The sequence below is a fragment of the Caretta caretta genome, chromosome 2, assembly GCF_965140235.1.
Source record: "Caretta caretta isolate rCarCar2 chromosome 2, rCarCar1.hap1, whole genome shotgun sequence".
Classification (NCBI taxonomy): domain Eukaryota; kingdom Metazoa; phylum Chordata; order Testudines; family Cheloniidae; genus Caretta; species Caretta caretta.
In genome coordinates, this window is record NC_134207.1 from 199081691 (window position 1) to 199094267 (window position 12577).

The 12577-nt window shown below is 41.5% G+C and overlaps 1 protein-coding gene across 4 annotated transcripts in view; it reads right to left on the minus strand.

The window, feature by feature from the left end:
• Positions 1–12577, minus strand: part of RARB (retinoic acid receptor beta) — a 526846-nt gene that overhangs the window by 74216 nt on the left and 440053 nt on the right. For all 4 annotated transcript variants that reach the window (XM_048838584.2, XM_048838585.2, XM_048838583.2 and 1 more), the window contains one exon: positions 8000–8141. In XM_048838584.2, the coding sequence (XP_048694541.1) occupies positions 8000–8141 (142 nt within the window). The remainder of the gene's footprint in view (positions 1–7999; positions 8142–12577) is intronic.

Consider the following 12577-nt stretch of genomic DNA (forward strand, 5'->3'; position numbering starts at 1 on the left):
AATTCTATTCCGTTTCCTGCCTATTCTATAACTGTACAAGGCCTCACTGTGCACCTGTGTTAGTTCTAGGGCAATACCAGCCCACGAATGCAGACAGAGTGTGCCTTGTTTCCAACAACTGAGGGCAGAGCAGGATGATGCCTCAACACTAACACAAATGTAATAAAAGACAGGGTTTTCTTCCTTAGTTTCCAGAGGTTTCATCAGATAATGAGACCCTGTCAACCACAGCAGTCCTCCTCATTCAGCAGCAGCTCACAGTCCTGCGTTAGGTAACGTGATTACAGTCTCTAAGCGTTACATTTAAAAAAATTGTTGAGATCTTTGTTTTTAAGAAGACCTAAAAGAAATTCCTCGAATGATACTCCCTGCTGGTGTTTGGGTTATAACCCCGCTTGCTCACACATCACGACAGCATAAGCCTCTGTGCATGTACCATGTGATCTTGCAGTAGCAGGCTCACACAACATAGCCAGTCCCTAATGTACCGCACACTAGGAAGGCCTGCTTGGTTCTATTGTGTAGCTTTTGGCACTTGAGAGTCTGAATCCAAAGATCTGAGCTCATATCTTCCCAAGTCGGCATGGTCCACTAGATAAAGATACTGGGATGGGAGTCATGAGATCTGGGTTCTATTTTGGGCTCTGTTCCCTGACCTGCTGTATGACAATGAGCAAATAATTTATCTTTTCTGTGCCTCTGTTTCCCCTCCCACATGCTGTCTGTTTAGATAGTAAGTTCTTTGGGGCCGGGGCCATCTTTCACTATATATTTGCTAGCACAATGAAGCCCAATCTCACTTGGGCCTGATAGTCACTATCATAACACAAATAAATAATCATGTAGCTGCACTGGGGGCAGGTCTGCCACTAACCTCTCTCAATGAATCAGACCACAAAGTAAGTTGCGGTTGAAAGAGAATAAGCTAGTAAGGAAATATAAATTCATTGCACTTTGCCATTCACTGATTTTTATTTTCAAGAAAGGCCTGTTGTCTTCCAAAATACTGTGCCTATATCTTTAAAATCCTATCAATGGCACTGACTGCAGTTCTGCCCTCAGATGTCTATGCATAACTTCCATTGAACTCACTGGAAGCTGCATGTGAAGGCAAGTATTTTTGCATTTTCTTTAAAAGAAAATACAGGGATTTCTCTTCTGTGTTTCTGTAAGAGAGCTACAGAAGTACACATGCGTGCATACAGAATTCTGCACAGTTGAAGTGTATTCATTCCTCCTTTGCCCCCAGGAATAGGCATTTGGGTTCCCATTTGCAGTTGTCCACCGTGATTAATTTTTCCATTTGGGGCTGGTTAAATATTGTAGGTTTGTTTTCCTACATGTCTCCTGAAGTACCTTTTATTGTCCTTTGTTCATGGCACGAATGCCATGGAGTAAAGTAGCTGCAGCCAGAAAGGAGGCAAAATGGGGAAAATGGTAGTTTAAAAAAATTAAATCCTAACAAACCTCTAGTAAATGTGCCTTTGTTTACACAAACATATCAAGAAATACATTGAAAACTGCAGACATTTGTGTAAGAATAGATTAAAAAGAAGGCTTTAAGGTCTTTCAGTTCTGAAATACTACTGCTTTTAAAGGGAAAATACTACATAGTTTAGGTCTCATATTAATATTGTGGGAAAGACACTCTGCATTCTAACTGCTCTTATTTAAAAGAATTTCTCCATTCAGTTGCAAGGCAATTTTAAAGAAATACAGCATGTTTACGTACGACCTACAGTATGTTGCGGCCTGCTGTTGAAAATTAGCAGGAGTATAAGTTAATTGAAGGTGATTGGCAAAGAGTATTGTAATAATTAATTTGCCCTTGGCAATATGTGCTGAATGCCCTCAACACGTGGGCTGAGAGGGGCAATGAGTACATTATCACTCTCCTCTTTTGTTTTTAGGATCATCCTTCTGAGATTTCCAAACCCAACTCTGATGTGACATTTCAGAACATAATATGCTGGTTATTTCACAGCAGCTACAGAACCAGTGGTGGCCAGCATACATTGGGGGCAGGTAAGTGACTTTCCTTACCCCCTAAACCTATATCATGTTGATTTTGCCAGTAAACAATATAAAAAAATATTCACAGAACCACACACTGTAGCATACAGATTAATGCAAAAGCATTTCACCTAACCCCTCCCTCAGCATGGTCTGGAAGGTTCACACTCCAGCAGGGTCTGTAAGTGACATAATGCCATGTCAACTTGTCAATTACCTGTTACTCATTTGGAAAACCTGGAATGATCCTGCCCGGATGAGAACTGCTGGCAGCTCTGTACCGTGGAATTTACTCCCCATGTGGTGGAAGAGCAAGTGAAAGTATGGCTCACATAGAAACCCTACTGCTTAGGGTTTGGGGACAAAAACACAGCATAGAAGCCAGTTGTCCTTATGGATGCCCTCAGCATCAGAAATCCCCAAGTGGTTTGAAAGCCAGGCCCTTTCCTCTGGCCACAACACTCTACTTCCTATCTCCTCAGGTTATTCCTTATTGGGATTGGGGAAGAGAAGCATTTGGCTCTCTCTATATCCCCACATACAAATAATAAGGAATGTCTGTCACAGAATTAATTGTGTATTGTGGTATCAGTAGGGCTTGTCTAGATGAAGAGTTAGTGCACGGCAAGTAGGAGTGTAAATCTTTGGCACACGAGCATGCCATGCACTAACAGTTTATATAGATGAGCCCTAAAGGTATATCTACACTGCAGCTGGCAGCATGCTCCCAACGAGGGCAGACAGACTCACATTCGCTCTGCTCAAGCTAGCACGCTAAAAATAGCTGTGTGCACATTTTAACACAGGTGGTGGCTTGGGCTAGCTGTCCAAGCCCAGACCCATGGGGTCGGGTGGGCTTGGACTCAGGTGGCTAGTCTGAGCCACATCCCATGCAGCAACAGTCACACTGCTGCTTTTAGCATGCTAGCTGGAGCAGAGCTAGTGAGCCTTCTAGCCCGGGGCCACAGACTCATGGTAGTGGGACTCATGCTAGTGCTCTACAAATACACTTCTACCCCGATATAATGCAGTCCTCGGGAGCCAAAAAATTGTGCCGCATTATAGGTGAAACCGCGTTATATCCAACTTGCTTTGATCCACCGGAGCGCGCAGCCCTGCTCCCCCGGAGCGCTGCTTTACCGCATTATATCCGAATTCGTGTTATATCGGGATAGAGGGGTAGCTGGGTAGATGCTGTGATTCAAGCTCTCAGGCCTACCTCTCGCTCCCAGGCTTCAGAGCCTCAGCTCCAGCCTGTGCTGCAATGCCTACACATCTATTTTTAGAGCACTAGGACAAGCCCTGCTAGCACCAGTCTTTGGACCCAGACTGGGAGGCTTGTTCCCAGATGCAATGTCATCAGATCCTTAGAGGCCTGAGTCAGGCACTGTACATACACTAATCAAAAGACGGCCCCAGACAATGTAAGGGGGGGAAATTAAAGAGTTAATCGCCCATACTGGACTATCCAACCCCTCTCCCACCTAAAACAAGCACATATGTTCACACACACAAAACACCACATTTTACAAAGAGGTTTCTCTTGAATAATTTGTTTTTTTAATAAATGAGTTTCATGGGTACAGTGGAAATGTCCCCAACAACTGTGAGAGTTCTTAAAGTGCATCTTATCTTGCCCTACACCTTTTGAGCCGTTGCAGTCTATGACCATGTCTGCTCCAGAGAGCTTATAGCGGCATAGATGTACCAATGCTGTAAGATCTCCCGTGTAGCTGCTCTATGCTGATGGAATAGGAGCGTGTTCTCCAGTCAACACAATTAAACCACCCCTCCACGAGTGGCATAAGTGCTGGAACTAGGGGTGCTTATGCACCCCCTGACTTGAAGGGGATTCCATCATATATGGGGTTTAGAATGTGGTTCTCAGCACCCCCCACCATACAAATTGTTCCAATGCCCCAATGAGCGGCGACAGCCATGTCGGACAGCAGAGCATCTCCTGCCAACATAGCACTGTTCACACTGGTGCTTCTGTCAGTGTAATTTATGTCACTCGGGGGGTTTATTTCACACCCCTGAGCAACATAAATTATACCAACAAAAGCGGAAGTGTAGACATAGACTCTCAATTCTGAATTGTGAGGCTATGTTAATGTGTTTTCACCCATTGTGAAAAAGGAAGGTGTGTCAATGAATGGCACATTGTGTTGCCATTTACACCTGAGCAAAGGGGGAGCAAAATGCTACTAATTCAGAATGGCAGCATTTCACACCCACTTCGCACTGATGTAAGTGACAGCACAAGGTCTAAGGCAGAGAATCTGGACACGGGGGTCATCACTCAACATCTGTGCAAAATGAATGTAGCAGAGGTGTGAAACTGCCATTCTCTTTTACATCCGCTTTACACAAATGAAAATGGAGAGACAATGTGAAAAACAGGAGAATCAGTCCCCGTTCTAGGCCAACGGGGGCTGCGGGAAGCGGCATGGGCCGAGGAATGTGCTGGCAGCCGCTTTCCGTAGACCCCATTGGCCTGGAATGGCGAACCGCAGCCAGTGGGAGCTGCGATCAGCTGAACCTGCGGATGCTGCAGGTAAACAAATTATCCTGGCCCGCCAGCAGATTTCCCCAACGGGCCGAATGCCAAAGGTTGCCGATCCCTGTTACAGAGTTATAAATTCAGGAAGATAATGGTGTATTTTAGAAATGTTCAGTCACTCACCTTCTTAACTATAGTGACTCTTGCAGTGCTAATGTTACTTAATGTGGGTATCAGAAAGATCTCATTACATGCAAGGCAGATTGTTTATCAGATTCCTTATACTGGAGCCTGGCCAATAGTAGACTCTAGGATCTGTTCAGCTCTCTCATAAACAGTTTGTCACTTTGTACTCTATTTGGGAAGTTTCATGTAATTTAAGAAGGATAGTTGCTTGAATTAGTTCTCTAGCTTAAGTAAGGGCTTGTCTACACTACCCACCGGATCGGCGGGCAGTGATCGATCCAGCGGGGGTCGATTTATCACGTCTAGTATAGACGCGATAAATCGACCGCTGAGCACTCTTCAGTCCACTCCGGTACTCCACCAGAACGAGGAGCGCAAGTGGAGTCGACAGAAGAGCATCAGCTGTCGACTTACTGCAGTAAAAACACCGCGGTAAGTAGATCTAAGTACATCAACTTCAGCTATGCTATTCACATAGCTGAAGTTGCGTATCTTAGATCAACCCCGTGCGGTAGTGTAGACAAGTCCTTAGAGTATGGTCATCATTCTCTCTTCAGTGTTATGATTCTTTCATCAAGTTTAAGTGTCTCTAGGGGGACTTCTGTGGGAGAATCTAAGAATGGAAACTTCATGTTTATTTTTTTCCTCTCCCAGGATTTCTGAAATGGTTATGAAAATGCTGGACTGAAGCTACTGGAGTCAATAGGAGAGTTGACTGAGGAAGGACAACAGGACTAGTCCATTATCTGGTGTGTGCGTAAATACATAGTCATCCTTATCACTGATACATTAACTGCACCATTGTGCATATGTAAAATTTATTTTACAAACACTTATTACTACATTGCTTTCATTTATCAATTAATTTTTCACGCACAGATTGGTTTGCACACTAGCCTTCAGTAAGTACGAGGCACCTGGAAAGTTCCAGCTTCTAAATTTCAGCCATTGTTGAGTGGTCCATGTACAAAAAATAAAATAAAAATAATCTTAATTTAAAAAAATGAAAAGAAAAAAAAAGTATTTTTGCCACCATTACCTGACTCAAAAATAAGTGAACTTTTTTTAAAATCACCCCTAGAGATCGCAGAGTAAATATGTTGAAAACTTTCACGATAGAATGTAACGGGACACCATCCGCTTGAAAGAAAAATAAGTCAAATCATATTTCCATCTGAACATTTTGCACCAACAAATGTCACAAGTAACCCCAAAGATTACTAGAACACAGAGATATGCAAATACTTCTTTTTTGTCTTTTGTGTGCTTACTTTGCTCATTCTCAGCACCTTCTTTGTGTTCCGGTCAGATTCATGTCAGATTCCAGTCAAAGGTGGGTGGGGAGGAGCAACAGAGTTGAAACTAACACCTTTGTTGGATGGAAATAAGGGGGGGAAATCATGAAAACTAAGGGACAATGCTTTATTTTGAGGAACATTTTAGGGAAACACCATTTCTCTTAGCATAGCATGTATTTTTCTCTCAAGTGTACATTTGTACTGCTTCAAGTATACAATGCAATCATCATAAACTTCAATTTAATGTTTAAAGTGGTCAAGGACCATCCCTTAAAATAAGGGATGGGTGGTCACCTTGCTCTTATGCCTACCCAAAACCAATTCTAAACTATAAAACGGGGAAAAGAAAAATCCTTATTGTGACTGATAATTGCAATCCCCTGCAATATCTTTGGTGACCATCCTGTTTTAAGTTTATGGATGACTGTGGGCCAGGGATTGTATGCAACGCCAGTGGCGAGGGCTACCACAACGCCTCCAGGAACCAAAACCAGCGTGTGTGTGCATGGGGGGGGAGTGATTAAAGTGAATCACTCAGGCTGTAAACCCCTCCAGAGAGGCACTCCTCCGTATGGGAAAGGAAGCTTACATACACTGGTTCAAACTAGATTTTCAGAGACACACACACAGAAAGGGCTTTTGGGACACAAAGGGTACATGGAAAGACTACAGCGGACAGCAACAAATGATTAGGGGGCTGGAGCACATGACTTATGAGGAGAGGCTGAGGGAACTGGGATTATTTAGTCTGCAGAAGAGAAGAATGAGGGGGGATTTGATAGCTGCTTTCAACTACCTGAAAGGGGGTTCCAAAGAGGATGAATCTAGACTGTTCTCAGTGGTACCAGATGACAGAACAAGGAGTAATGGTCTCAAGTTGCAGTGGGGGAGGTTTAGGTTGGATATTAGGAAAAACTTTTTCACTAGGATGGTGGTGAAGCACTGGAATGGGTTACCTAGGGAGGTGGTGGAATCTTCTTCCTTAGAGGTTTTTAAGGTCAGGCTTGACAAAGCCCTGGCTGGGATGATTTAGTTGGGGATTGGCCCTGCTTTGAGCAGGGGGTTGGACTAGATGACCTTCTGAGGTCCCTTCCAACCCTAATATTCTATGATTCTATGTGCACTGAAACAAGACCTTCTTTCTGATCCAGCAAATGGACAGGACCTTGGATCCTAGGGGGAGCTCAACCCTTGCAAAAGGGTTGGAAAGACTGATACCTACCACTGCCCTTCTTGGAGTTGTGGGTGACCTCTGATAAGCATCTGTGTAGTAGGTTCTTTTTATTGGTTGTATGTGTTTTCTCTGTAATGCTTTTACCTTCAGAATAAAGGTGCTTGCTTAGAAAGAGAGGTGTGGTGACTTATAACTGCTGTCAAGACACTGATCATAGCCCCCAGAGTAGAAGCAAAGCCCAGGTGCTGGCTGTTAGGCAGACTGGCTAGCTGGGGATATCACAGTGTAAGGCAGACAGCTGTGCAGCCTTAAAAGCCCTGGTCAGAAGGTAGTGGGACTGCTGGAGACTGGGAACTCCTGGAGTGGACCACAGAGGGGAGGATACAGGTGCAGCACCCTGAAACTGACACACACAATATTTTTTTTTTAAAACAGGGAATCTGTTTGAAGGATTTTGTTTTAAGTTTAGGACATTACTACTAAAAGGAATACCTTATCAAAAATGAACTAATTACAAAAAACAAAAGTTGAAAGTGTCCCTTTAATGTTTTCACATCTACATTTGCCTGCCCATATTGCACATCTGGTATGTTACCTAAATAACCCCACATTAAAACAGCGTTATTTAGGTTGCAAGGTCAAGCCCTTGGAAGTTAAGAAATGCCAGATTTAAGGTTGCCTGTGAAACTGAAATTCTGTCGCCTTTGTGCATATGCATTATGATACACTTCTTTAATTATATGACAATATATTATTATTTCCCACGTGATCTCCATACATACGGGGTCACACAAAGGAGAAGAACTGTTTCTAGAAACCACTTACATTCTTTGGACATTCCCACTTCAAAGCACTTCTGTAGTCTGCAGTATTGGCAGCGATTTCTGGTGACTTTATTAATAACGCAGTTTTTGTCTCTGTGACACGTGTAAACCATGTTCTTCTGAATGCTTCTGCGGAAAAAACCCTGCAATTAAGCAGAAAAAATAATGAAATAAAATCCCTGGGCTTCACACATAAATCATAGCCAGTCTCCTATTCTTTTAAGTTAATAATATGAATGCAACATTATGGCAAGATTATGATAATCTTACTGCCCTTATAAATATTAAAAGTTGAATATTGTTTTCTTGCAACATGAAGAGTATCTTTTCATCAAAAATAAAGGAAACTATTTTACTGTCAGGGTAAAGAAGACTGAGGTAAGTAGAAGCATTCAGAAAATGAGGCTCGAGGTCAGGGGTTCTCAAACTGGGGGTCAGGACCCCACAGGGGGTCGCAAGGTTATTATGGGGGGGGGGGGTCATGAGCTGCCAGCCTCCACCCCAAACCCAGCTTCACCTCCAGCATTTATAATATATAAATATATTAAATATATAAAAAAGTGTTTTTAATTTATAAGGCGGGGGGGTGTCACACTCAGAGGCTTGCTATGTGAAAGGGTTCACCAGTACAAAAGTCTGAGAACCACTGTTAGGTTATGTTATAACATCCAGGCTAAAATAAAACATGTGAGCTTGGGTTTATGGATTTAGTTATCAACACTGTAAACACTGTTCCCTCCTGACTGATTCACTTTAAAATCCAACTCCCTAACCCAGTTTGGCACACTTTCTTCCAGCCTCAATTATCCCTTCTCCATTTGTTTTTGGAAGGATTTCTATTTTTATTTTGTGGTTAGAGGTGAAATAACTGTACAGTGGGCCAAATCTTGAGAGTACTCAAAATCCCCACTGAAATTAGCCAGACTTCCACACATGGAAGATTTCCAGCATCAGGGTCATTATTGATTTATGAACCTGAACACCTTCCCAAAAATATAAGTCCACTATCTATATCAAGAGAAAGAGAGTTAGTTCACAGAGGAATGAGAGAAATGAGAGTCAGGGAGTTAATGGAAATTGTGTGTACATTGGGTGAGAAAATATTGGCCAACCTTAAAAACAAAACAACAACAACAAAAAACAAAACAAGACACAGTGCCCTAAGAATTTTTACAGATCAGCCCACAGATATTCAGCAAAAGTAGTTCTGTAACTGAGCTCTATTAGAAAGTTTCATATTACTACTTAAATTTTCAACAGTGTTTCACCATCCAGCAGGATCAAATCTCAGTCAACACCACTCTACTGTGTAGGAATACTTGCCGATTCAATATCTAGAGGGGTTTTAGAGGTTATGAAAATGTGTTCAACAAACCACAGGTGTACACCCTATAGAGCAACACAATGTTTGCTGACAAGGGATATAATAATAGTTCTGCATCCATAATTCATTTGTCCCAAGATGCAGTCATTATAGACTGTATGAAAGGGTTTCTTAATAGCAATTTTATAGATATGTAAGTAGATAATTTTATAGCCTTTTAGCTTCTTAACAGCTAGCCATGACTTCCAAGTAGTATCACCATGGAGAAGGATGCAGATGAAGGCTAATCATGAATCCCTTGCACCGCCAGAGCTTTTTTTATATCAATGCTATGAAAATCTCTCATTCAGTCCGAAGAATTGAAGAGTGTTTTCTTCATCATGCCCCTTGTGCAATATTTCTTGGGCCCTTGTGGAATCAAAGCCTCCTTTGGGGCTAGTTCTTTTGACTGAATTTAGCAGACGTTTGTCAGTACGGTCAAGTGGTAGAAAAATTTTGTTTCTTTAAGTTATCCAACATCACAAAAGCCAAAGAAAAAATTTCCGAACTATTGAGACCCCCATTACGGGTGTACTGAAGTCAACACTGGGTGTTCATGCTATGAGTTACACCTATTGCTTGAAACGTTTCAAGAGAAAAATAGTACAAACATGTCTGTCTGTTTTATTTATTTGCTAAGGGAAAACATGTGTCCCTTAGCTTAATGACTGTACAATAATTATATTTACAACCTAACTCTATTATTTAGGTACTTAGACAGCCTTCCATATAGTAGTATCTGAACACCTCACAATTATTCATGCATTTGATCCTCATCATAGCCTGCTGATGGAGGGAACTATTATTCTCAGTTTTGCCTATGTGCTGGGTAGACTGAAGACCCAGATTTTTAAGTCATTTAGATGTTGCGTTGCTCAGCGTTGCAATGCCTAACTAACCTACGTCTCCTTTTCAAGAGTGACTTAGGCACTTTGGAGCCCAAGTCAGTTAGGCATTGCAACACTAAGCAGAGCAACAGTCACTTGTATGGGGAGATTAAGTGACTTGCCCAAGTACAGAGGGTATTTACCAACTTCCAAATGCAGAAATGATGAACGCAGCGGACTATCACTACAAATCAGTTCACAGCTGGCATGTGCAGCACTGAGCTACCTGTCCTGTTTCCCCAAGATGTACATTTAACATTTTCAGCTTCTATTGTGCCACATGACCTGTTCATAGCTCAGTGGCAGTCAACATTTCCCCCGACTCTAGGACATTATGAATGTAAATTGAATCTCTGGTGAAATTTCATCTTAGCTACTAAGGGAACTGTATTGCTTACATCCATCATACAAACCAAGCAGCAAGTTGCCCTGAATGAACAAACACCACAAGAAGTCTCCAATGCTGCCCCTGAATCTCCCGTCCCCTCAGAAGGAATGAGATACTAGAATAATTTAACAAAACAGTAATCAACATTGCAAGATGCCACGAAAAAAACCCCCAAAAGACTGTCAGTTCTTCCTTAAATTGCAAGTTCTTTGGGGGCAGCAACTAGATAGCATCTGGTACATTGTGGGTACTGCTGGAATTAAAACAACCAACAAAATCACCCCAACCCTGACAACAGAGGAAACAAAACCCAAAATATATCAGCAGTACATGGGTCATTATACCCACTTGACACCCATTAACAGGTCACTTGTTCTGATTGCCTTCTCTTTTTCCTCCCTGATGGATTGTAATAAAATCCCAGGTTAAAAGGGTTGCTTAGATCTGGTGGCCTAGCAGAAACGTTCTCTCACTCCTTAGCAGAGAGATTGTAACCTTACAGCGAAACAGAACACGGAGATTCAACTCCAGAAGGGAGAAACACACCACGAGCATCCATAAGTTCATGTATCCATTAGTAATATTGGAGAAAGCTTAAAGAAAAAATTGGTATTTAGGTTAAAAAAACCCCAAACAAACAAAATACAACTCTCCCACAACACGAGTTTCTTTCATGGGACAAATTCTGTGTAAGAGAAGATTAACTGCAAAATTTCTTAAGAAAATACTCTGTACAAATTCTTTAAGGTCATGTTTCCTATTTATTCTGAATTTAGCACAAAAATGCAGAAAAAAACCAGACCTCTTAGCTTTCATAGACTGGATATTTTGAAATTTATCACACTGGTCCTGACCCAAAATTAACTTATTGAAATGCTGTTGAGGAATATCATCCACGTGCTAATACTGTTCTGTAAGGCAATAAAGCAATACCATTTTTACAAATGTTTGTGCAAACTGATTTATTTAAAAAGCTCAAAAAATTGCATTTGAAAATATTTGGTTTTTAGAATTTCCTCTCAACAGGCACTGACAAAGATGTCCAGACAACCAGTATGTTATTTTGCTTGCTTTCTTGGTAAATTCCACAATAGTACTGCTACTTTGATAAAAGAAGTTTTCCTAATTATAAACTGGCCATCAGAAATTACATTTTTGTAACCTGATTTTGAAAGCTACTTCAAGTAGGCCTCTGATTTTGCAGCCACAAGTTTTTGGGTACGAATACAGGCAGAATTGAGCCCACAGTGTTTTGGGAGGTCCTACGGTGAACTAGTTTAAATATTTGGACACCAAATACAGTTTGCATATGGAATTTCCTGAAGTATTTCTTGAAAGTGACATACCCTTTCCAACAGGAGTACTTTTATTCCATTTATAATGCGTCGTCCCACTGTGTGGGATATTTTGTCACTTTTAAGTGATGGCCTCCATATTTATGGCAAACAGATCTAATCTTTGCTGTTTAGTTACCCGTATGGTCTGTTTTCAGCCAACTGGGGTCAAACCTTGGCCCCACTGAAATCCGTAATAAAACTCTTATTGTTTCCACTTTGATCAGAATTTCACCCTCGATATGCATTTTTGATTAGATGCACTTCTGTTTCTTCACTGCTTGTGAACACTTTCATTTGGAAAGCTGTTTTCACCAGCACTGTAAATATTCAATGTTCCTGGTAAAAATCACATCCAACTCTCAGAATAACTTTGTCTCAAGTAGGTCATCAATTTTACTAAACTAGTTCTGTATCTAATTAGTCCATCATCTATTAACCGTTCAAATTCATATGACTCAGCTTTGTGACATCAGTATGTAACAGGATGGTCAATGGTCTCACCTGGTGCTGCTTTCTAGCAAAGAAAATGTACCTTATGCAAATTATATGCTTATGTGACTATCAAGACATCTGCATTCCCTTTTTATGTGCCCTTTGGAAAATA